The sequence below is a fragment of the Salvia splendens genome, chromosome 22 (assembly GCF_004379255.2).
Source record: "Salvia splendens isolate huo1 chromosome 22, SspV2, whole genome shotgun sequence".
NCBI lineage: Eukaryota > Viridiplantae > Streptophyta > Magnoliopsida > Lamiales > Lamiaceae > Salvia > Salvia splendens.
This window is the reverse complement of record NC_056053.1, coordinates 9,902,427-9,927,887: the sequence shown is the minus strand read 5'-3', so window position 1 is coordinate 9,927,887 and position 25,461 is coordinate 9,902,427. Positions and strand designations below refer to the sequence as shown.

Sequence of the window (25,461 nt, the reverse complement as noted above, 5' to 3'; positions counted from 1 at the left end):
CATATACATATTATAGAATTATAAATCGAAGATTTTACATATGCATAGTTCTTTTTTTATTATTTATTTTTTATATACATATGTATAGTTTGAGTTGAACCAAATACAATTTGAGATATATATTTATTTTTATTTGTGTTCAGTTTCTCTAATAAGCAATGAAGTCGATCATGTCATAAGTCAAATATTCCATATGTGGCCATATTAATCTTTACTTATTGAGTTCCAATAGCCTAATATTTCCATATGTGGTCATATTTAGTAATCATCTGAAGCCAAATCTCGAATTTCATTAGGCTTTTATATATATATATATAGGTCCATGATCAATTGAGATTTTTTAGGCTAATTGAGAAATGAGATGCAACATCAGCTACTCATTTTTATTAAATGAGTGGTCCAGATTTTGCCACAAAAAAATATTTTTAGATTAATTTATTATGAAAGGGTATAATGGTAAATTTAGTTGAAAACAAATGAAAACTAACTTCTCCCCTCCCATTCTTCTTCCCTTACGCCTCCACCTTCTGCTCATCTCCTCCCCCACTCTTTTCCGACCCTTCTCGCTGATGCTCCGCCTCAAATCACGGCAGCGCTCCTCCTCACCCCGTCACCAGCTCCTTCCTCGCCGGAGACGCCGCCGGAGGTGGAATCCCTAGCTCGTCGTCCGACGCCTCGAGCAGATAGCCTAGATCCGGCCGCGATTCGCCGGAATCCGACACCAATTCGACGATTCCTTCCTCAACCTCTCCGGATTCGCCGCAATCCGACGCCGATTCGACGATTCTTTCCTCAGCCGCTCCGGATCCGTGACTGGAAGTGGGAGATGTAGTGATTTCCTCCTCGAAACTCTTCATGAACGAGTCGAGGTCGTGGATGGAAGTGCAGAGATCGGAATCCTCGTCGATTCCATCCAACAGATCCTCCCTCAGCCGCTCCACCTCCGGCGAGTCAATCTCCTCCGACTCCGTCTCCGTTTCTGTTATGGAATTATCAATTAAGCTATTGCATAGTTGTATACTATGATGCTTAGAGAAGATTAAGTCAAATAGTTGTTATTTTTTAATTACAATAATTGTTTTTGAGTTGTTGACAATATATACAAGCTTTTGATATTGATATACAAACTGATACATTTTACTATAAGTTGTTGACATTTGATATATAAGCCGGTGACACTATGACAACTATGGTGCATATCGTGTCAATGGCACATACATGTCATGTCAACTACGGTACATATCGTGTCAACTACACATACAAGCCATGTCAACTGTGTTACAAGCTATGTCAATTACACGTACAACCATGTCAACTGCACATAGAAACCATGTCAACAACAATTATAAGTCATGTCAACTAGACATACAAGCCATGTCAACAATCCGACACATTAAAACACGAAATGACACTTATACCCCCGTGTTGACATAATGTGATAGCTGTTGACATTTAGTTAATCTTGTGGATTAGTGGCTGATATTGCATCTCATTTCTCAATTTAGCTAAATAATCTCAACCTAACAGGACCCTATATATATATATATATAGGGTTGTGATCAATGTCGAACTAATTTTAAAGACCGAACTAGAGACCAAATCTGGGCCATTAGATCTAATTTTTTTGATGAGATGTGCTGTTGTGTAAATTTTTCGGTCTTCATTACAAGCCCATTTTACTTCATTGTATAGGTTTATTACTTCATTCCGTACGTAATACCTTGAAACTACAACATGTTTTTACTTTCTTCCAGTAGGTTTTGAAATTATTCAACATATGTTTCATTTGAATTCATTGACCTGAGTTTTTACTTTATTTACATAAAAAAATGCAATTTATTCAAGTGCGTTTATTACTTCATTCAGAAACGTTATTACTTCATTGGATAAGGTTTTTACTTCATTCCAGTAGGACTTCACATACTTCATTCCAATAATTTATTGCATCATTCCATGTGTTTATTACACCATATCAGCGTTGTGGTGGTGGTGATAGATATTGTAGAGAGAAAGAACGGCACGCGACGGCGAAACCGCATTTACGTACTGGAATGAAGTAATAATCCTACTGGAATGAAGTAAAAACCTACTGGAATGAAGTAAGGACCTACTGGAATGAAGTTAAATCTTTGTAACATGTTTGTATGACTTATTTACCTTTGGATGAATTAAAATAGGCTCGTGATGAAGGCGAAAATAAATGATAAATTTGTGCCTCTCATCCATAAAAAACTAGATAAAAAACCCTAATTTGGTATGGTTCGGTGGTTCGATCTTTAAGAGTGGATTTGTGAATAATGGGACTCATATATATATATGGTCTTGTGAGGTTGAGATTATTTAGCTAAATTGAGAAATGAGATGCAATATCAGCCACTAATCCACAAGATTAACTAAATGTCAACAACTATCACATTATGTCAACACGGGGGTATAAGTGTCATTTCGTGTTTTAATGTGTCGGATTGTTGACATGGCTTGTATGTCTAGTTGACATGACTTATAATTGTTGTTGACATGGTTTCTATGTGCAGTTGACATGGTTGTACGTGTAATTGACATGGCTTGTAACACAGTTGACATGACTTGTATGTGTAGTTGACACGATATGTACCGTAGTTGACATGACATGTATGTGCCGTTGACACGATATGCACCATAGTTGTCATAGTGTCACCGGCTTATATATCAAATGTCAACAACTTATAGTAAAATGTATCAGCTTGTATATCAAATGTCAACAGCTTGTCAAAAGCTTGTATATATTGTCAACAACTCAAAAACAATTATTGTAATTAAAAAATAACAACTATTTGACTTAATCTCCTCTAAGCATCATAGTATACAACTATGCAATAGCTTAATTGATAATTCCATAACAGAAACGGAGACGGAGTCGGACGAGATTGACTCGCCGGAGGTGGAGCGGCTGAGGGAGGATCTGTTGGACGGAATCGACGAGGATTCCGATCTCTGCACTTCCATCCACGACCTCGACTCGTTCATGAAGAGTTTCAAGGAGGAAATCACTACATCTCCCACTTCCAGTCACAGATTCGGAGCGGCTGAGGAAAGAATCGTCGAATCGGCGTCGGATTGCGGCGAATCCGGAGAGGTTGAGGAAGGAATCGTCGAATTGGTGTCGGATTCCGGCGAATCGCGACCGGATCTAGGCTATCTGCTCGAGGCGTCGGACGACGAGCTAGGGATTCCACCTCCGGCGGCGTCTCAGGCGAGGAAGGAGCTGGTGACGGGGTGAGGAGGAGCGCTGCCGTGATTTGAGGCAGAGCATCAGTGAGAAGGGTCGGAAAAGAGTGGAGGAGGAGATGAGCAGAAGGTGGAGGCGTAAGGGAAGAAGAATGGGAGGGGAGAAGTTAGTTTTCATTTGTTTTCAACTAAATTTACCATTATACCCTTTCATAATAAATTAATCTAAAAATATTTTTTGTGGCAAAATCTGGACCACTCATTTAATAAAAATGAGTGGCTGATGTTGCATCTCATTTCTCAATTAGGCTAAAAAATCTCAATTGATCATGAACCTCTATATATATATATATATATATATATATATATATATATATAGGGTTAGATTGAGATTTTTGGACCTAATTGAGAACTAAGATGCATTTCCAGCCACTTATTCACAATTTTCGCTCGATGTCAACTACTAAGACATTATGTCAACTAGGGGGCATAATTGTCATTTTCACGCGATGTCAACTACGGAGGCATTATGTCAACTACGATGTTAACATCAAACGTTATTTATGTCAACTACGATGTCAACATCAAACGTTATTTATGTCAACTACGATGTCAACAGCAAACATTATTTATGCCAACTATTATGTCAACAACAACATTTTACAAATAATTAATGTCAACAAAAATATTTTCATGTCAACGACCTATATTATGTATGTCAAAAACAGCGTTTTACATATAATTCATGTCAACAACAATGTTTTACATATAATTTATGTCAATAACATTTTTTATAAAATTTATGTCATCGACCTATATAATTCATGTCAACAACAAGCGTTATAATGTCAACGAGCTATATAATTCATGTCAAGAATAAACATTTTCATGTCAACGACCTATATAATTAATGTCAACAACAACGTTTTACATATAATTAATGTCAACAACAACATTTTATGTATAAATTATGTCAATAACGACATTTTACATATAATTGACATTGTATATATGTAGTTGACATGGATTATATATGTAATTGACATGTATTGTACATATAGTTGACATTACAGGTGTGTAGTTGATATAAATTTTATATGTAGTTGACATTGTTTCGTACTCAACAACAAACATTTTCATGTCAACAACTTATATAATTTATGTCAACAATAATATTTTAGGCAATATCACAAACACCTTATCTACACAACTCACAAATTCCAGCAACACAATCAAATTAAAAACTGCATCCATATATTTTACAAATTAATCGTGATTGTTGGACGTCAAATAAATTGCCTTCTCAAATTCATCTACATATTTCACAAATTCATCTACAAGTTCAAAGCGGGACCCACAAACCTAAAATCGAGAAGAAATAGGAGAGATTTCGATTTGAATCAGAGACAAAATCGTGTGAATGCTGAGGAATCGTTGAAATCCGAGAGAAATCTCACAGAAATCGCCCAAATCGCCAAACACAAGAGGGTGAAAGAAAGTCAAGAATTAAGGGGCTACTATGAGTTAGCACATCAACAGAGGCCTTAGATTGGGACGGAAGTAATGCCACGATGCTGAATTCGCCGTGAAGAGACGACACGAGATCCGTCGTCCGAAGATGACCAGCGGCGATAGCGCCGCGGTGGAGCAAGCATGACGGTGGATCACGATCTCACGGTATACAGTGACAGCAAAGGCGTGAAGAAGGCAGCGGTGGAGCAACAATGTCAGTTCAGCGGCAATGATTGACAGATCGAACAATGACGGGGAGGCGCTGAAGCCTTCGTGATTCGGGCAGAGACTGCGGCGGATTTGCAACGACGATGAGAGAAGAAGATAGGCGGAGAGCTGAGCCGTCGAGCTCGCCGACAGTGATGACGGAGTTCAGATCGGAGGGAAGAGAGAGCGAAATTGGGCACAGGTGAGAGTCCGATTTATTTCGAGAAGAAGAGAGGGAGAGAAGGGAGTGGCTGCTCAAATATTGGGGAAAAGGACGAAGAAGATTAATTAAATTATGAAATTACCATTCTGGCCTTTCATAACTAATTAATCTAAAAATATTTTTTATGTGGCAAATTCTGGACCACTCATTTAATAAAAATAAGTGGTTGATAATGCATCTCAATTCTCAATTAGGCTAAAAAATCTCAATTGATCACAACCGTATATATATATATATATATATATATAGTTGTGATCATATGATAACCCCCAATTTGTGTGATAACCCTATAACCAAATCTGGACCACACATATTTTCTAATCATGTGGTTCAGATTCAAACTTAGCTTTCCTTCATAAAAAACGTGCAGAGGGTAAAACTGTAATTTCCCTCATTTAATTTCTGAATTTCGCTCCATTCTTTCCCTCTCTCTCCGTTCGATTCTCGCAGCAGATAAAATGATAAAATGATACTCACAGCAGATAAAATGATACTTCTAACCTATAAAATGATAAAATGAAACTCACAACAGATAAAATGATACTCGCAGTAGATAAAATGATACTTCTGACCTATAAAATGACAAAATGATACTTGCAGCAGATAAAATGATACTTCTGACTGATAAAATGATAATCTTGGGTGATTATATTCGAAACCACTATGACAAAACACTAGTATCAAGTCATACAAGTTACTATTACAACCACCAGTTATTCTTCTTCTTCTTCTTCTTCTTCTTCTTCTTCTTCTTCTTCTTCTTCTTCTTCTTCTTCTTCTTCTTCTTCTTCTTCTTCTTCTTCTTCTTCTTCTTCTCCACGATGCTGCCCTAAATCCCTCTCCCTCGATCTCATGACAAGCCACCGCTGTTATCCTCTCCTTCATCAAATTCTGCGCCGCCGTCACCACCCTATCTTTCCCTCATCTCCTTCACAGCGCCGCTGCTGTCAAAGTGCTGCCGGCGTCGTCGCTGCCGGGTCAGCCGCTGCTGATCTCTTCTCCAAGGCGTCGCTGCTGTTCGTTATTACGACGCGCTGCTGCTCGTGTGGTTGCATCTGCCGCCGTCTCATCTTCTCTCTCTGTCGTTGACTGCCGGCAATGCCATCACCGGCGTTAGAAACACCGTTGCTGCCATCTCCTTGTTCTGAAACCGCCCGGAACTACCGAACAGCTGCTGCTGCTCCAAGTCCAGCCAGTGCTGCCCACCCAATTTTATAACAAAATGACAATTTTTCCCTTAATATATCCGAAATATGATAGTTTTATTTGATAAAATGATAGTTTTGTTAGATTAAATCTAGACCACATATTTTAAAAATGTGTGGTGGAGATTTAGTTATAGGGTTATCGCATAAATATGGGTTATCATTATAACGCACCCCTATATATATATATATGGTAGTGATAAAATGCAAACTTATATATTGTACAAACTCCAAACTTTTCAACACAACGTCAACACAATGTCAACACAGTGTAAAATTTCAAGATTTTGATGTCAATACAATGGTAACATAATTTCAACACAGCATCAACCGTTGACATTGTGTTGACATTTTTTGTTGCTATTATTTTATCATCTGTTGATATTTTCTAACGATCCAGATTATGGTTTAGAGTTTGTACAATATTTACAGTGTGCATTTGATCACGTCCCTATATATATATATATTACATATCGAGCTTGAACAAACTTTTAATCAAACACATCAAAATTTAAATTGATACAATTCAACTTTCAGCCCTATTATCCGTACGCACACCCAAAAGAATATCCAACTATGGTATGATTCCAGTTTCTCAAAACCAATGAAACATGATTAAAAATGAGGGGGAGCAATGGAGACATGTACATAATACAATTGCTGCATTTCTTGTCTTTATTTCAAAGGTACCCACATCAAATGATGCTCACACATGCACACAAATAAAGAATTGGATGTTTAAGAATCTCAGAGCATCCATAGCCGTGCTCTTCCAGCGGCAAGGTTGTGGGCCCGGCCACACTTTTTCTGTCTGCTCTCTGGCAAGAGCACAACACCCACAGTTGTGCTCTTCCGCAAGGACGAGCACAATTCAATTTAAAATTCAATTAAACAAAAATATTTCCATAATATGAAAATTCATTAAAACACCGAAATAACATTACAAATTACAAATAAATTTAAAAAGACATAATTAAAAGCCTAAAAATTTAAAATTACATAATTAAAATCCTAAAATTCAAAAATTACATAATTAAAATCCTAAAATTAAAAAAACCACTACGCGTTGCCGAATTTCACCCACATGTGTTTGATTAGGTCTTCTTGTAGCTCAATGTGGGTTCGGGTATCGCGCATTGTGTGCCTTGTCTCGATCCTCTGGCCCACCGTCGTATGCACACCTCGGCGTGGGGGAGACCTCGCGGTTGAGCTTCCAGCTTCATCCTCGTCGTAGAAGCTAGTTGCCCTCGGTCCTTCGTCGGCTATAATCATGTTGTGTAAGATAATACACGTGAACATGATGTCGACGATATTATTGACGTACCAAAGCCGAGCCGGGGCCTTCACAATGTTGAATCGGGCTTGAAGGACCCCGGAGGCTCTTTCGACGTCTTTCCGCACGGACTCTTGACGCTGCGCAAAAAGAACCCGTCTCGGGTCGTGCGGGTTGCTGAGCGTCTTCACGAAAGTCGACCACCTTGGGTAGATACCATCGGTGAGATAGTAACCCATGTGGTATGCATTTCCGTTGACGGTGAAGTCGATCGCCGGTGCTACACCATTCATCACATCATTGAAGAGTGGTGAAGAATAAAGCACGTTCAAGTCGTTGTTGGATCCGTCAACGCCGAAATATGCATGCCAAATCCATAGGCGGTAGTCAGCGACCGCCTCAAGGATAAGTGTTGGGCCGCCGCCTTTGTGACCGCTTAAGTGTTGCCCCCTCCAAGCAGTCGGACAATTCTTCCACCTCCAATGCATGCAGTCAAAGTTGCCAAGCATGCCGGGAAAGCCATGGACTGATTCGTGAAGATGAAGCAACCTTTGGCAATCATCGGTGGTGGGTACCCGAAGGAATTCATCACCGAAGGCTGAACGAACGCCATCGCAAAATTTTTTAGACAAAGGATTCCAGTGGACTCACCGATATGCAAATACTCATCGAAGAGGTCGGCCGTTTGCCCAGTAGCGAGTTGTCGGATGGCACACGTACACTTCTGCAACGACGTGATACTTTGCCGGCCGGTTGCATCTGGACTTGTTTAGAAGAATTCAGCACGTGCAGACAATGTGTTGACAATTCGCATAAACAAGCGCTTTGACATGCGAAAATGGCGCCTGAAGTAATCTGCCAGAAACCGCGGCTGGTCGGCAAAATAGTCGGCAACGAGCCTTTCGTGGGCTCCCTCCCGGTCACGATGGATGTAGCGGCGAATTGATCTAGTTCGTTGAGGAGGAGGAGCGGGGGTATTCGCCGCGACATATGCATCGTAAGCGGCACGATGTTGTTCGTAGTATTCTTGTTCTTCGCGCTCCGCTTTCGCCATAAGATGGGTGAAATCCATATGAGGTTTTGAGTGAGAGATGAAGGTGTAGATAGTTTGAATGAGAGATGAATGAGAAATGATTTGAAGTGATAAATGGATGATGAATGTGTGTATTTATAGATGATTTTGGGGGGGAAAAATAAAAAAATCAAAAAAATTCAGAAAAACGGGCAAAAAAATGGCCATATTTTTGGGATTTGAAAAATATATTTTTTTATTTTTTATCATTTTTAAAAATTAAATACCGATTTTTAATAATTTTTTTTTCAAAGAGAACGGCTATGTCGTTGCCCAATCGCGTGCCGCCACGTCGCCTGCTCGCTGGCACGGACGTGCTCTTCGCAGCGAGCAGCACTGTGGAGCTTGTCCGTGCCAGCGGCACGGACGGACGGACGCTGTCCGTCCACCGCTGCGCATGCTCTTACACACGATACTCTAAAAATTTTTCTTAATTTTTTATTTGATAGTAAATTTTTAATTGTATATACATATTTTGTGTTGTTAAGTTTATTATGAGAAAATTTCGGAGAGGAACCCCTATCTTTATATATTCCCTTCGTCTCATTCTTTGGGGACGGAGGGAGTATTGTTTTGTAAGTAAAGTGGAGAGAATTAAGTAGATGAGAGAAAAGAAGTAGAGAAATAATGTTTCTATATTTATAAATGTGTCACTTAAGATGGGACATTTCAAAAAAAATGTATCACTTAGAACGAGATAAGGAGAGTAATAAATATGGAAATTGTTCAGTACAAAAGGGTAAATTGAAAACATATTCATAAGATTTGTCAAATCTTGTTCCCACAAGTTAAAAAAGATAATGAAATTTTAATTTGTTATTAACTGTTTTACTAGTTATGTTGATTTAATTGCACTAAATATATATTTATAAAATAATTATGAATAAATTCAAATTTTAATTTATTTTATATATATATTCTTAAAGTTTTATGCCTGTCATCAGGGTCCCGGCCATATAGCGCGAACAATTACAAGCAAAATTTCAGACTCCCTTGCTGTCTAGGGAATTTCAATTACCCCCACTCAAATCAGACGATATATTTTAATCTTAATTTATTTTAAGTTCTCCACACTTCTGAATATTCATATTGTCCCGTTACAATACAATTGAAACTAGCTTATAAAGTTGGTGATTAATAAATATTGCTTTCAAATATTTATTGTGTAAATCCTAATATCACTTAAGAGTTGCGTAAGAAAAATGCTGCGGGAAATAGGATAATTTATCCAAACCTATTCCAAACCGTGATAAACCTGAACGGTCTCCCTCCGGTCTCTTCTTCAAAGATCGTCAATGTCGAGCTGAGGATGTCATCTTTGCTGTTTTGGACCGCCCTCATTCGCGCATGTATATGGCGGAGAACTTTTGTCACTCCTGTTTCATCGCACATATTGAGCTCGAAGCATCTTCGACGTGCAGAGAGGAGTTCCAGACGATCGATTGTTGTTGTAGTTTTGAGTCACGGCTGCCCAAATAGCAGAAAGGTTAGGTTGGGCTCCTGCGAGCGGCTCTGTCAACGTAGCGACACTCACTTCGAACAATGTCTCCGTGTCTGTCGCGGTGAAGGGGCGCAAGTCATGTGTTCCGAAATTTGGTTGTTTAGAGCATCCGCAGCGGTGCTCGCGCCGACGGACGGCGTCCGTGCCGCTGGCGCGGCACCGCCCTGCTCGCCGTTGCGCTCTTGCCGCTGGTACGGCGCTGCTCGATGCATCGAGCACATCCATGCCGCTGAGCAGCTGACGCGGCGGCGCCTGATTGGCCAACGGCAATGCCGTTGGCAATTATTTTTTTTAAATCTGATTTTAATTAAAAAATCCGAATAAATATAAAAAAAAATATTTTCCCACTTCCCAAAAAATTAGATCCGTTTTCTCCCCATTTTTAATTTATTTTTTAAATTTTCCCCCAAAATTCACATTTTCATCTATAAATACACCCACTTGCACAAAAAAAATTTCACACCACACTACACAATTCTCATCTAAATTCTCTCGTCTTCTCTTATCAATTCTCAATCTTTCACTCTTACTTACAAAAAAAAATGTCTGGCTCCGGCGATCACCCCTCCGACTCCCGCGGTTGGAACCACGAATGGTTCGGCTCACAACCATTTCTTAGTCCGGAAACGCAATTTTCGGCCCTTCCTCAAACCAAAGGTTCTCAAGTTCCGGGTAGCTACCGGCCTTACCCGGTGGATGACCAAGATGCCCCCGATGGGCGATACGGGTGGGCACCCGAACCCAGATCGGGAGGGAGCGGCGTCGGCGGCTCTCAAACTCCTCTTCTTCCTACTCCTACTCCTACTCCTACTCCTCGTGGTTTCCGCACCCCGTACACTCCGGCAGAGATGGATCAATTATTCAAAGCCTATTTAATTATCTCCGAAGATCCAGAGATAGGCACTAACCAAACCGGGGATAGGTTTTGGTGGCGCGTCTCTCGCCGGTACAATGAAAACCTCCCGGCTGGAACCATCGAGCGCAATGGGAGTATGGTGCGCAATGCCATATTCAGACTCAACGAAGAAATCCAAAAGTTCCAAGGGTATTACCTCCAGGAAGAGCGGTCGGCGGGGAGCGGTAGGAGCGATCTCGACATCATGAGTGCCGCCTTGGCGACCTACCAATCCATAAATTACAAACCGTTCAAGTACCTCAGCGCTTGGCAGGAGTTGTGTGTGCATCCGAAGTATATGGGAGACATATCATCCTCCTCCAGCTCCTCCAGCAAACGGTCGAGGTCGGTATCCCTATCCGACGCCGGCGAGGATAAGGTGGCTAGCCAGCTCGCCAGAGCTAAATTGGGTAGCCCCGACGCCGGTCCGAGCAGTTTCCAACGCCGGCCGCAAGGAAGGAAGAAGGCGACAACCAACCGTCCCCGCTCCCGCTCACTTTGTGCCACCTCAACCCCCACCAACTCATTGTGGACCCTTTTGTCCCAACTCAATTTGGCCGATTGGTCAAATATAACCCCCGAGCAACTTGATTCACATTTGGCAATGATACGGGGTCTCCAAAGAACATTGGGATAGGGCAAGAGGAATAGTCTTCCACGGGGGTATTTTTTAGCCTTTAATTATGTATTTTTTAGGATTTTAATTATGTAAATAAATTTTTAGTATTTTAATTATGTAATTTTTAATTTTTAGTATTTTAATTATGTAATTTTTAATTTTTTTTGTAATTTGTAATAGTATTCCGGATATTTTTAATGCAATTTAATATTGTGGAAATGTTTTTATTTAAATTGAATAATAGAATGGTGGGACCCTTGAGCATGTCCTTGCGGAAAAACATGTATGTGGGTGTTGTGCTCTTGCCTAAGAGCATGGAGTAAAAAAGTAATAAAAGTGAGTCCGGGCCCACATCCGTGGTCTTTGGCCAGAGCATGGATGAGGATGCTCTTATATGAGAGAGAGTTTTTGGTGTAAGAAAAATAAGGGGAAGAATAGGGCATTTATAGATTATTACAAATTTGAAATAACTCAAAAATAAAAAATTGGGAAGTGGAAATTACAAATTTTTAAAAAAAGAACCTTCCATAATTTTAAAACACATAATTTAAATCCTATAAATTTAGAAATTACACATTTTAAATCTTAAAGAATTACTCCCTCGGCGGAGATGGCGGTGTTGGCGGCAATCCCAATTCGCCGAGATGGCGGTGTTGGCGGCAATCCCAATTCGCCGAGATGGCAGTGTTGGCGGCAATCCCAATTGAACCCTCAGTAACTCCATTGCTTGGATATGTGCGCTTAATTGGACCGGCGTCATACGGGAAGTGTCGACCATCGCCGTGAAGTATAATGCTATTAAACGGGTATGACTTTGACGTGATTTGCCTTGTTTATTTACTAGATCTCTAGTCGTTTTCTCGTTGCCGTTGCTTCATTCACCTACCTCAAGGAACATTTTTGCATAATGAGATATGAAGAAAAATGAGAGAAATAATATATAGAGAGTGTTTTGTTGTGAAAAAATGGTGTAGAAAATGAGATATTTATAGGTGATTGTAGGAATATTAAAAAAAGGGTAAAAATATATTGTTTTTAAAATTTATTTATTTTTAATTGTATTTGGATTTTTTGATTTTTTCTAAAAAAAAATTAAAAATAGGAGAAAAACGACGCCCACTCCGCGAGTGAGTGTCACGCTCCAATGCCAGCGCACCACGTTGGGACACGATGACGCATCCACAACTCTAGCCCGTTGCTGGGTCATCACGCCGGGACGAGTCCGAGATGGGATTGGGTTGCGTTGCGGATGCTCTTATACATGAAATTTCATACAACACGAAAACAAGATATGAATACGCAGGAAATTAATGGATACTTTAGTGTTAAACCTTATCATATTATATCCTTATCAGGTCAACAGATAACTAAACAACAATTCTGGTTAGGTATTATTTTATTCGGATAACCGGTTTAAAATAATTACTATACTATTCCTTATCTTTTGTACTTTATTAGATTTATGATTATGTTTTAATTTTCTCACCCCTTTATATGTTGTCTCCGTTCCTTGCATCCGTAACTAAAAGCGAGAATAGCTTCATATTGTTAACATGTGGTTTTCGTGTGTTATCGACTTCATGTCGTTATTTTGTTATTATTTCGTCGCTAACAAAATTTATCGTGTTTGGATTTGTATTCAAATTGATGATTTTCTTAACATTCTCCATGTCCCCCATTTATATTCTCACTTTGACGTGCACATTTTGTAAGAAATTAAAAGAAAAGTGAGTAAAAAAGTTAGTGAAATATAAATCTTATTTTTATATTACTATTCCCTTTGTCCCACAGAAATCAGCTTAATTTTTTTCTTGTTTGTCGCATAGAAATACTAATCCATATCTATTTATAAAAATATTTTCTCTTATGTTTTACTTTTATAGTTTATGGGTCACATTATTTCAATTATTTTTCTTCTCTCTTCTACTTATCAGTTACGTTATGCATTAAAACTTGTGTTAACCCCACATAATCTATTTATAAAGTAATTAAATATAAGTATAACAATTTAGTTGATTATAGAGCTCACTTATCTAAAATTTAAAAGAATAAGCAAAGAACCATATCACCCTGATAATCAAATACTCCTTCAAAATATGTGCATTTGGCACGATACGACAATTAATACACAATTGGTAAAGTAAGAAAGTGGATGAGAATGGTAGATAAAGTAGTGTTAGTGGATAGTGAAACCCACATAATTATTAGTATTTAATAGTGAATTCAAATAGTATAAATTATAAAAAAAATGATATATATGAGCAAAAAATTAATAACAATTTTCAATAAATTGAATGCATAATTTTATCGGACGCAAGAAAATAGAAAATGGACGTAATATTATGAGTCGAAGGACTACGCCTAAGGGCGTCCACTATGGGTAGGACGCGGCTATAGCCGCGTCTGAGGGCGGTGGGCGGGCGGTGGGCGGGCGGCTATAGCGGGGAAGGTGGGCGGACAACTTTTGGGGGCTATTGGGGCGGCGGACGCGGGATAGCCGCGTTCGGGGCGAGGACGCGACGGTGAAAATGTAGAATTTTATATTTGGAATTTGGGGGCTATTGGAGGTGTCCACTATAGTGACGGAAATAAAATTTTGGGGCTATGTACAATAAAATTGGGGCTATGAATAAAAATTGGGGTGGAGCTATTGGGCGTGTCCGCCTTATAGTGGATACCCAAACGAGAGAGATAAAAAGATGGTAAGTGGCCAATTTGAAATATTGCAGAATATTGGGCATATTTTTGCACATGGAAACAGAAACAATCAAAGAGTGCACGTGACAGGCGCAGTGTACCATGCATTGTGGCAGACTTTGGTTTATCAATATTTTAAATCTTCTCAATCTACCCCACTTCAGCTACTCAGTTTTTAAAGATTTGAATGACTGAACTGCTTGTTTTTTATTTGAATAAGCCCTTAGTCTATAATTCCGTTGGAGAACCCGATAACCGGAAATTAATATCACACATCCAATTTGTATTCCACTTTAATTAAGTATGGATTTTATAAAATATAAAAGAAAATGAGTTATAAAAGTTAATACTTCCCCAATTCTATAGTAGTGAAGTAATTTTGTCATTTTAGTATGCTCTATAGTAGTAGAGTCATTTCCCGTTATAATAAAAGTCAATACATATATTCTCACTTACTGTACTCTCTCTTCATCTTTCTACTTTTTCATTTCCAACTTTATTCTTCATTTACTTAAGCCACTTAACACAAATTTTCTTAAATTGCGTGTCGAAATAGAACGTCTCCACAACTGCATAATGGATGGAATAATATGTAGGTCCTACTTTTATTTAGTTTTATAATATAATGGGAGAGAGAATGAGTTATTGGAATATGTGGTCTATTACCAGATATAGTAAAAATGAAATGAGACAACTTATAAGAGACTAATCAATATGAAAAATTGAGACACATAATAGGGATAGAGGGAGTAATACATATGTCGTGAATTTGATTTCATACTTGCTTAAATTTCTAGAATTTATTTTGTGTCAGTTCATATATATGTCGTGAGAGGGTCTTGTTAGGTTGAGATTTTTTAGCTTAATTGAGAATTGAGATGCATTTTCAGCCACTCATTTTGAAATGTCAACTACAAGTAGATTATATCAACTAAGGGTATTATCGTCATTTCATTTCAATAGCCAGAATATCAAATGTCAACAACTCGTATTAAAATGTCAACAACTAAAAAAAATTTATTTTTTTATTTTTTTAAAAATTTTTAAAAAAAAATTTTAAATTTTTTTAAAAAAATTTTAAATTTTTTTTTAATTTTTTTAATTTTCACGCGATGTCAACTACGATGTGTAGCCTGCACATCAAATGTCAATAGCCCTGCACATCAAATGTCAACAGCTTATAGTTGACATTATATGTTTATAGGTGATATGAATCATATATGTAGTTGACATTATATATGTGCAGTTGACATGAATTGTATATGTAGTTGACATTATATGTGTGTAGTTGACATGAATTGTATATGTAGTTGACAAAAAAAATAAAAATAATAAAAAAATAAAAAATCGAAAAAAAAATTTAATTTTTTTTTAAAAAAATAAAAAAATATTTATTAAATAAAATGTATGATGAAATTACCATTCTGCCCTTTCACAATTAATTAATGTAAAAATATTTTCCATGTGGTAAATTCTGGACCACTCATTTAATAAAAATGAGTGGCTAATAATGCATCTCAATTCTCAATTAGGCTAAAAAATCTCAATTGATCACAACCCTATATATATATATATAGAGTCATATTATTTACATTTCCACTCTTAAAGACCGAACTAGAGACCAAATTAGGGCCCTTAGATCTAGATTTGAATGGATGAGATTAAACCATGTCTCATGAATTTCGCTACTTCATTATGTAAGCAATATACTTCAAATCAGGGGTATTTTGGTCAAATTACATCTAGGCTAAAAAAAATTCCATGCTGCTTCTCCTCATTCACGCCGCTCATCTTCTTTCTCATCTCTCTCGTTCTCTTCTTCTCCAAATCGAAGAATACTTCTCCAAATCAAAGAATTCTTCTACAAATCGATGAATTTTCTTCCACAAAGCGACGAATCTTCTTCTTCAAAGCGACGCTCATCTTCTTCACCAAATCAACTCTCACTTCTACTACAAATCGACGCTCAAACGCTGCTTCTCTGCCAAAATCGACGACTCCACAACTTCCTCTTCTACAATCGACGACATCTCAAGCTGATTCAAGTCGATTAACCACAGATTCAAAATGGTTGACACACGAAAGTCGTAGATCGATAGTCGTTGATTAACCACAGATTCAGCATCTATATCTGTCGATCTCAGCATCTCTATCTCTCTATCAGCCGACGTCCACATCTCCACGCGATTTGAAATAGTTGACACCAGAAATTCATCAATGGAAGGTGAAGGTTTATATTATATTATTTTTCTGAACTTCCCATTTTGAAGTCTATGGCTAAAATTGCTTCGATTTACTGTTTCAGATGGACGCCGATTGCTTTCCGGCAAAACGTTATGCCTCATGTAATACACTGTATTAAAGTTTTATATTTTTCAAAATTCTACTTTACTTCATACTTTCTTACTTTGGTTTCTGATTTTTGCATAATTAGTTCATCAATCAGTGGGTAACAAGTTCAATTAGGGGTGAAATATAATCGTTTGCTTGTGGCTAGTTCGTAACATCATTAGTATTACTTCAAGTCTGATTTATGTCTTCATCATGTTTCCTGTTACTTCATTTTTCAGATTGTTCATAGTACTCCATTCGTACACTTTATTACTTCATTCATGTTGCATGTTACTTCATTCGTACACTATGTTACTTCAATCATGTTTCATGTTACTTCATTTTTCAGATTGTTCATAGTACTTCATTCTTATACTTTATTACTTCATTCATGTTGCTTGTTACTTCATTCAATAGGTGTTCTTCCCCATATGTGCAAATCAACATTATTATGTTGTTTGTTTTTGCTTCAAGAGAAACGCTATTGTTGTAATAGACAATTCTGCAAACGGGGATGACAATGACCTCACAATAAATTATGGTCACATTCCAGAAACATTGGTTCTTATTCTTCTCTTATGATTGAATTTTATAGCACATACATATGAACACACACAACTATAAATGACATGTATTTGTTTTGTACATACAGAGATCATACTTTTGTCACTTCCTCGCCAAGAATGGTCTCCATGCATATTGTAAGATCGTGTCCAACTCTAAAATGCAGAGATTGAATATGCCATGGAGGACAGTTGATAACGTTGAAGATTGTGGAGTATTTCTGATGCCGCATATGGAAACGTACAAGGGTGAGCGTGAAGTTTGCTGGAACTGTGTCTTGAAGAATACAAGTTCGGGGGTGCTGCAGAGCTTGAGGGCCAAATATTGTTCGGCGCTGATGTTAGCCCAAAACAGCCACGAGAGCTTTAACAACAAAAATGTTACAGCGGCGTATTACGAAGAGGAAAGCAAACACATTGAAATTGATGTTGAGAAAATGATTGCAGCATATATAAAGAAGAAATGATGATTTTAGTAGATCAAGTTTTGTATTCGACATACATCTGTTATGAGCCATTTTGAAATAAAGTACCACGCTTTCTAATGTTGTTCATTATTAGTCTATAATACTGCATTGGGTAACAGATTTAGTTCATTTCAGAAATCTTAGTTCATTTCAAAGATCTATTGAGAAATGGAAAATATAAAGTAAGATTAATAATCTACTCCTACTATATATTTTGTCTATTCTCTTTAAGATTAATAAGACATTATAAAAACAATTCAGTATATTCTCTTTAATCTTGCAAAAAGTCTAAACAAATTCAAATTCAAAATGTAAATGAAGTAAGACACTACATGATTGAAGTACAGAAGTGAGGGAATGAAGAACATAATTATCCGAATGAAGTAAATTTGGAACAGAACTACTTGAACTAAATAGAACAACTAGCCTCAACATCGGATTTTCCTCTTTAAATGTTGTTCAGTATTAGCCTGTAATACTGCATTGGGTACCATATTTAGTTCATTTCAAAGATCTTAGTTCATGTTTTAGATCTATTGATTATTGATAAGTGAATGACAAATGGAAAATATATCAAAGTAAGACTAAGAAAAACATTATAATAAAGAAAAATTAAGTCATTATAAAAATACTTCAGTCTATTCTCTTTAAGCTTGCAAAAAGTTTTAACAAATTCAAATTCAAAACGTAAATGAAGTAAGAAACTACATGACTGAAGTACAGAAGTAAGGGAATGAAGAACAGAAATATCCGAATGAAGTAATAAAACAACCAGCTTCAATACCATCATCAAACCCACAATGCACAGCCTTGACAAATTTAGACTTCAACCAACGTCCTCCATGTAACTCATTAGGGATTAATTTCATTTTTTTTGTTTCTCAAGACACAAAAGATGTGACTGCATATAAGCCCAATCCTCCCAAACATCTTACAACTACATGCATATGAATCAAAAGATGTGGAATATGACACAGTCAAGTTCTTCGAGAACTTGTCGTTGACTACATAAATCTCAACACAATAAAGTTCACGTTACTTCATTCGACCTGCGGATTACTTCATCCAGCCAAACTGTTACTTCATTATACATCTGTTTATACTACATGCATGAAAAACTCGAAAAAATATCCATCAACATCGGAATTCTCCATGAGATTCTGAAGGTAAGCTTAAGAAGTAATCGGAATTCTGATCTCACGAAGTAATCGAAATTCTTCACGTCTATCTCCAGCTTTTTATTCAGAGATGAATCACGATTAGATGATGATTGCAACACGATTTGAGGAAGATTGAGATAAGAAGATAGATATTAACAAGAGAAAAGATCGGCAGATCACATCGATGATTTGCTGTGTATGCCTCGTTCCACGTGTAGTCGGAGAGCTTTTCCATCTCCACCAGATCGGAGATCCACTCCGCTGTGTGGTGCTTCTTCCTCAACTCCAATGCAGTGGGTTGAGGGAGCCGGCCAGCCGGGGACCGGTGAGAGAGAAACGTAGAGAGAGAGAGAAGTGGATTGGATTTGGGAATGGAGGAAGAAGTGTATTCACGTAACTGCATCATTTTTGGTCTTCCAAATCTGCCCTTGTGTCAATTTATTTAAATAAAAAAATAAGATAATGTGTAATTATTAATAACCATTAGATGTGATTAATGGATGGATGAGATTTGGTCTCTAGTTCGGTCTTTAAAATTGGTTCGACATTTATCACAACCCTATATATATATATATATATATATATATATATATAGGGATGTATTCAAATTAATATGTAAAAACCTTTTAAAAAGGAAAACTAATTTCATTCATTGATTAGGTGTGATCTGATGGTTGATATGAAAGCCACATGGCATTTAAAAATTAATAAAATAATCGAAAAGAGTAAAAATGGTAAAGCACAATTGTACATGACTTCGCTACATGATGCAGTTATATTTGTACATCATGTTCTATTAGTACATGATGTTAATGTATGAAAATGGTATTTTAATGTACGAGTCTCACACATTAATGTACGCAGGTGACTGAATAATGTACACATTATCATGGGTATATCGTACATTACTATAGGACTCATGCTTTTCTGAATATGTAGATGCTATATAGTACAACTTCCATCCAAAAAAGCATGAGTCGGACGATAATGTACGATATACCCATGATAATGTACGATAATGTACATTATCATGGGTATATCGTACATTACTATCCAACTCATGAATTTGTGAAATTGTAGATGTTATATAGTATAGCTTCCATCCACAAAAGCATGAGTCGGGCGATAATGTACGATATACACATGATAATTTACATTATCGTACATTATCATGGGTATATCGTACATTACTATACGACTCATGCTTTTGTGAATTTGTAGATGCTATATAGTATAGCTTCCATCCTAAAAAGCATGAGTCGGACGATAATGTACGATATACCTATTATCATGTGTTTATCTTACATTACTATCCGACTCATGAATTTGTGAATTTGTAGATGCTATATAGTATAGCTTACATCCACAAAAGCATGAGTCGGACGATAATGTACGATATACCCATGATAATGTAGTACGATATACCCATGATAATGTACATTATCATGAGTATATCGTACATCACTTATCCAGTAATGTAGCATCGTATTAATTCCCTTAGGACCGAAAGTTAACATCATTCACCAAGGGTTTAGTAGTCCATGGGGCTAGGGTGTAGTACCATTATATTAACAAAACGTTCACTAACCGGAGGAAGTTATATCCAGTCCCCTAGGGTTAACTTATCCATAGAGCCTGGGTATAGTATCCACATGATTACCCTAGTGAAGGTTGTGTTACTGATTCGGTACTACACCTAGCCTCATGGATTGCTAAACCCTTAGGGAATGGATATAACTTTCGCCACTTTGAAAAGTTCTATGGTTAATCTCTTCAATTTCATTACATAAGTTTATGACAAATAGTAAATCTTCTGTTTTGCAGCGTGATAGAGGGAAAAAGATGAGACTATGACTCTCTGTGTGTGTGTCAACTGGCCAGGAGGGTACCTAGACCTAGCTGTGTCGTTGGGTTTGTGTCTATCTTCCCTATCAACAAAAAAATACCTCAACCCACTTCTACTGGCTAGTATAGCGGAGTAAGGGTCAAATCCCACAGAGATGGATGTAGGCGAGATACACTTGCGATGACATTCTAGGAGCGGTTGGTTAGCTACCACGTTTTTTTGGGGTTGAGTTTTACCTAGTTGGAAAATGAAATGGAACCTATACCCCTCCTGACCAGTAGGTCAGGGTGGGCTCTAAATGCTGCGTGCTAAAAGAAATTAAAGTGCGTGTGTAAATTAGGGTACGAGTGTGCTTGTGAGAAGCTACTAGACGAAACTTACTAAAAATGGCTAGACAAAAGGTAAAGAGAATCAAAGGACATGCTGGCAAACTGTCTCCTGGGTGTGCAGAAAAGCTGAAAAAGCAACAAAAGCAACACAAGTGGTCCCATTCTTTGATTGTGACATTATCTTCTTCACCAAGCTAAACAAACGAATGATCAAACTTGAAAATTCGTAAATGCTATATTTAACTTGAAATCGAGAACGAAAGCTAAGAAAACTGAGATCTACGCAAACTGGTCAGCGGGACAAGGTGACAGAAGCAAGCAGAAACGATTCCCATGCATTTTTTGAGGAACTTAACCCGATTAAAACTTGTAAACACTCCAAGAAAACCTAGATCTAACTAAGCAAAGCAGATTCAAGAACTTAAACAACAGAAATCAACGTAAAACTACCAGATCTAGCTACTAGGCAGAAAGAAATAATAAACAAGCTGAAACACAAAATAAAACCACAATAAACTTCATTGCATTAAAGATTATCACCCAAAAGATGTTCCAACTAAGTAGCTACTGGAATCCAAGTCAAAGGCAATAAAAAACAAGTACTTAAACTAAGAAATCTTAAAAACAAAGCAAGTAGAAGATTGTTTGGCTCATCGGAAACTGAAACTGGAAGAATTTCTGGAACTACGGCGGCTGGAATGAATCAGGCATGATAATCCTCGCCGGCAGGTGGCCGGAATCTTCAAGTCAGGCTGTTGGATTTAGATGGAACTAAGAGCTAGTGGAGCTATTTTCCTCAAAAGTGATGTAGTAGTGATGATAAGTCCTAAGTGAAGTGGTGTAAAAAAATCCCCATTTTCTTTATGTTCAGCTCCTATTTATAGGGTGGCTTGCCCTAATTTCTAGGGCTTTCTCTTCATGTGGAATGACAATTTTTCCCTTCTTTAGATAGGTAATTATTCCAAGCAAGTCCTTCCTTCTCGTGTCCAGTTCTGTAGCATCCATCCTGGTCAGTTTGCGTATTTTCTGCTCATACTAACCAGTTTGCACACTTTTCGCAGCTTTTTCACTCGAATTCCTTCTGAACCTTTCCTCCTGATTTAGTACTTCAACCTGCACACTTTAACAACTATTTTGTAGATATTATCCGATAAAGCACCTTATACTGACCAGTAACCAAGGCCGAGAACGAAACTCATCAAACTGCTCACACTTAACACATACTTGTCCTCAAGTATGAAGAAACAAGCTAAATAAAAATAATGAGTTGAGTTCGCAAGCCTGGTTACCTCCCCTCACCGACCTAAGACTCTAAAACTTAAAAGACTCTTCAACACATAGATGACTCACAGAAAACAAAAAACAAGAAAACGGACAAAAGAAAAAAAAACTCATAAACACATTACACAGGCTATATTTTCAATCAATCCTCCCCCTTGTGTTGAATTAATCCGGCTGTAAACAACTTCGAAATTCTGCCGCCCCCCTTTTCCTTCCCAGTCAGTATATCTGCTCGTCAAGATCACCCAGACTCTCGGCCAAACACCAGATTCACTGTCGCTCATTCCTCACTAGGGATGTTAGGACTGTTTTCTCTCAAAATGCTGAACCACAGATGCTTCGGACTCAGATCTCACGTGCGGCTCCTGAAGGCTTTTAAGGCTTGTAACGGGGCTATTGGTTTGTAGTGTATGGGGCAGATGTTCCTAAGGCTCTAAGGTTCAAACACTACTACTTTATTTCGATGTGGGGGACTGTGTGCATTTGGGCTCTTGGCTGTTGCTTCTCTTCGGCTGGACGTTTTTTGATATTGGACTCCAACTGGTCAGTAGCTTCTTTGTGGCTTCGCCACCCTTATTCCTTATTTTTTCTTTTTGTGGTCAAGTGTGTTCGACCATTTTCTTCAACATTTCTTTATGTGGCTTCGCCACCCTTAGTCCTTCTTATTTTTTTGGACCTGGGATTTTTCTTGGTCGATTTTCTCATTTCCTCTCGATTTCTTTCTCCAGTTGGTTTTTCTTGTATGTCCTCCTGGCCAGTCGCCTTCTTGCCTTATGCCTCGCACTCACACAGTCCCTGTGGTTATTGGGTTATATCTGGGTATAGATTTGGCTAGAAAAAGGGGTTCTAAGGGATGTTTTTTTTAGGGGGGTTTCCTACTGCCTTCAGGACTTGCTACACGCGGTCACTTTACCCTAGGCATCATGTGACAGCCACTCTTTTCTTTTCTAAATTGGTGGAAAGTGGTTCCACTTAGGCTTGTAACTCACCATTTAAGAGGGCTTTTGTATCTGGCTCTAAGGATGGGTTTTTCTCTCATACTTGCATCATCCATACTGACTAGGAGATACTAAGAAAGGTGGTTTCTACTCTTGGTATGTTTTATTTCCATCGATCATCTAGCCTTAAGATTGGATCAGTTGAGTTTTAAGCTCGTGTTTTAACACATGTCCTAAAAAAACTTAACCTAAACTGACTTACTAGGGTCTGACTCGACACATGACAACACATATATACAATTATACTGGCCATTATCTCCTCCTCCCACTTCATCATTGCTTGCCTTCACGCAAGTTTAGTGAAGTGAAAAACAGGATGACCAATATCCAACACATAGAAGCACAAAAGACCAGAAAACACATAACACATGAAAGACATATTATATATGAAACTTCTCATACTTAGACTATGAAATAGGCTAAGTGGGAGAAGAATAACGAACATAGAGAACACATAGACAATGTGGAACAAGAACTAATATGCAAAAAATACTATGTCAACAAAAACTTCTCACACTTAGACTATGCAATAGGCTAAGTGGGAGAAGGTATAGGACTCACATAAAAAAAACACAAAACAAAGACAACTTCTAACATCCTAAACACATATAACGTTGTAAACCCTCGTCTTCTCACACTTAGACTATGGAATAGGCTAAGTGTTATGAATGAGGGTATACGCATGCTAAAACATGTACAAAAAAATAGAAACAACACAACTAGAAAAAAAACTCAAGTTTACTGAAAATAAAAAGAAAGCTAACTGGTCAGTTGGTAGGGTCGGTCATCTTCTCCTCTGGATCCTCTTTGGTCAGGAGCCTTGTGCAGTTTCCTTCTCGGGTTCCTTTGTTGGTACACATCAGAGGTGTCACTCTTTTTCTTATGATTCTTGAAAGTCCCCTTGATTTTCCTCTTTTCCATGGGCCGCAGACGATTGTTGCTGTGGACCTTGCTCCCGATCAGTTTGGGCACTTGTCCCAGCTTCTTGATGATAATGTCCGATAGGACCACCCTGGGCTTCTTGGTCTCCTTCTTTTGCTTTGCTGCCCCATTGCCTTTCCTCTTTCTTTCTTGGTTGCATTTTCCTTCTTTGTCTTGATTTTTCTGTAAGTCGGTTTCTGGTACTGGTGTCTCTTTCAGGGCAGCAGGGATGACAAGTGGATTGTCGATGTTAGCCTCCTGTACTGGCTGGGCGAAAGTTGCAGTCGGGTTCTCCCCAGGTTTTGTAGGAGAACCCCCTTCCTGGATAGTAAGGGTCGATGACGGATATCCAGCAACAACAAGGATCTCTGACTTGGTTGTAGCATGTTTTGGATCCTCCCCAGGTTTTGTAGGAGGTCCACTATCTTCTTGGCCAGTATCAGTGTCCTTGCTCTTCTTTTTGTTGCAAGGAGTCTTGTCATCCTCGCTTGAGATCTCTACAAGATCAGGAACCTTGTTGGGCCCCTTCTTTTTCTCAATCCTACGCCCGATGATTCGCCTCGATGCGCGCTTCGGCCCTTGTTTTCTCTCTGCCTTCTTCTCGGCCAGTTGGTGAGCCCCAGTGGCTCTAGTGAATCTTGACTTCTGATAAATAGTCTCTTCAATATCCTCTTCATCAGGTTCTTTAGTGGTTTCCCTTGAACTCTCTTCCGGACCTTGATTGATTTGAGGTTCAGCAACTGGCTCAGTTTCATCAGGACCACTCTTCTTGGTCAGTATGTCCCCCTTATCCTTCGTCTTGCTTGATTCCCCAAATTACTCCTTCCGTTCAGGCTCCTTGTAGGATATTCCTGACCACAATGTCACCTTCCTCACATTAGCCTTGTCAGGTATGTGCACTGCAACTGGGAGCCTTTCCGCATTCCCACAAATCTCATTCATCGAACTGGCCAGGTAGGACAGTTGCTTATTCAACATGTCCATATTTTCCTTATGCTCTTTCTGGGCGTTTTGCATGCCTTGCACCACTTCATTATTTGATTGAAATTCGCTCCTCATGGTTTGCTGGTAAGCAAGCATCTCTCCCATCATCTCTTCCATAGATCTTCCTGACTTGTTTTGGTGTAGGAAATGGTTAGGATTTTGCTGATGGT

General features: G+C 38.3%; 1 protein-coding gene across 1 annotated transcript; it reads right to left on the bottom strand.

Moving 5' to 3' along the window:
• Positions 1–602: 602 nt before the first annotated feature.
• On the bottom strand, positions 603–25,249 carry LOC121786703. The gene is made up of 3 exons (XM_042185331.1): positions 25,164–25,249; positions 24,319–25,109; positions 603–979 (listed from the first exon to the last, which is right to left on the bottom strand). The coding sequence occupies exons 1-3, from the start codon at positions 25,247–25,249 to the stop codon at positions 603–605; spliced, it is 1,254 nt and encodes a 417-aa protein (XP_042041265.1).
• Positions 25,250–25,461: the final 212 nt, after the last annotated feature.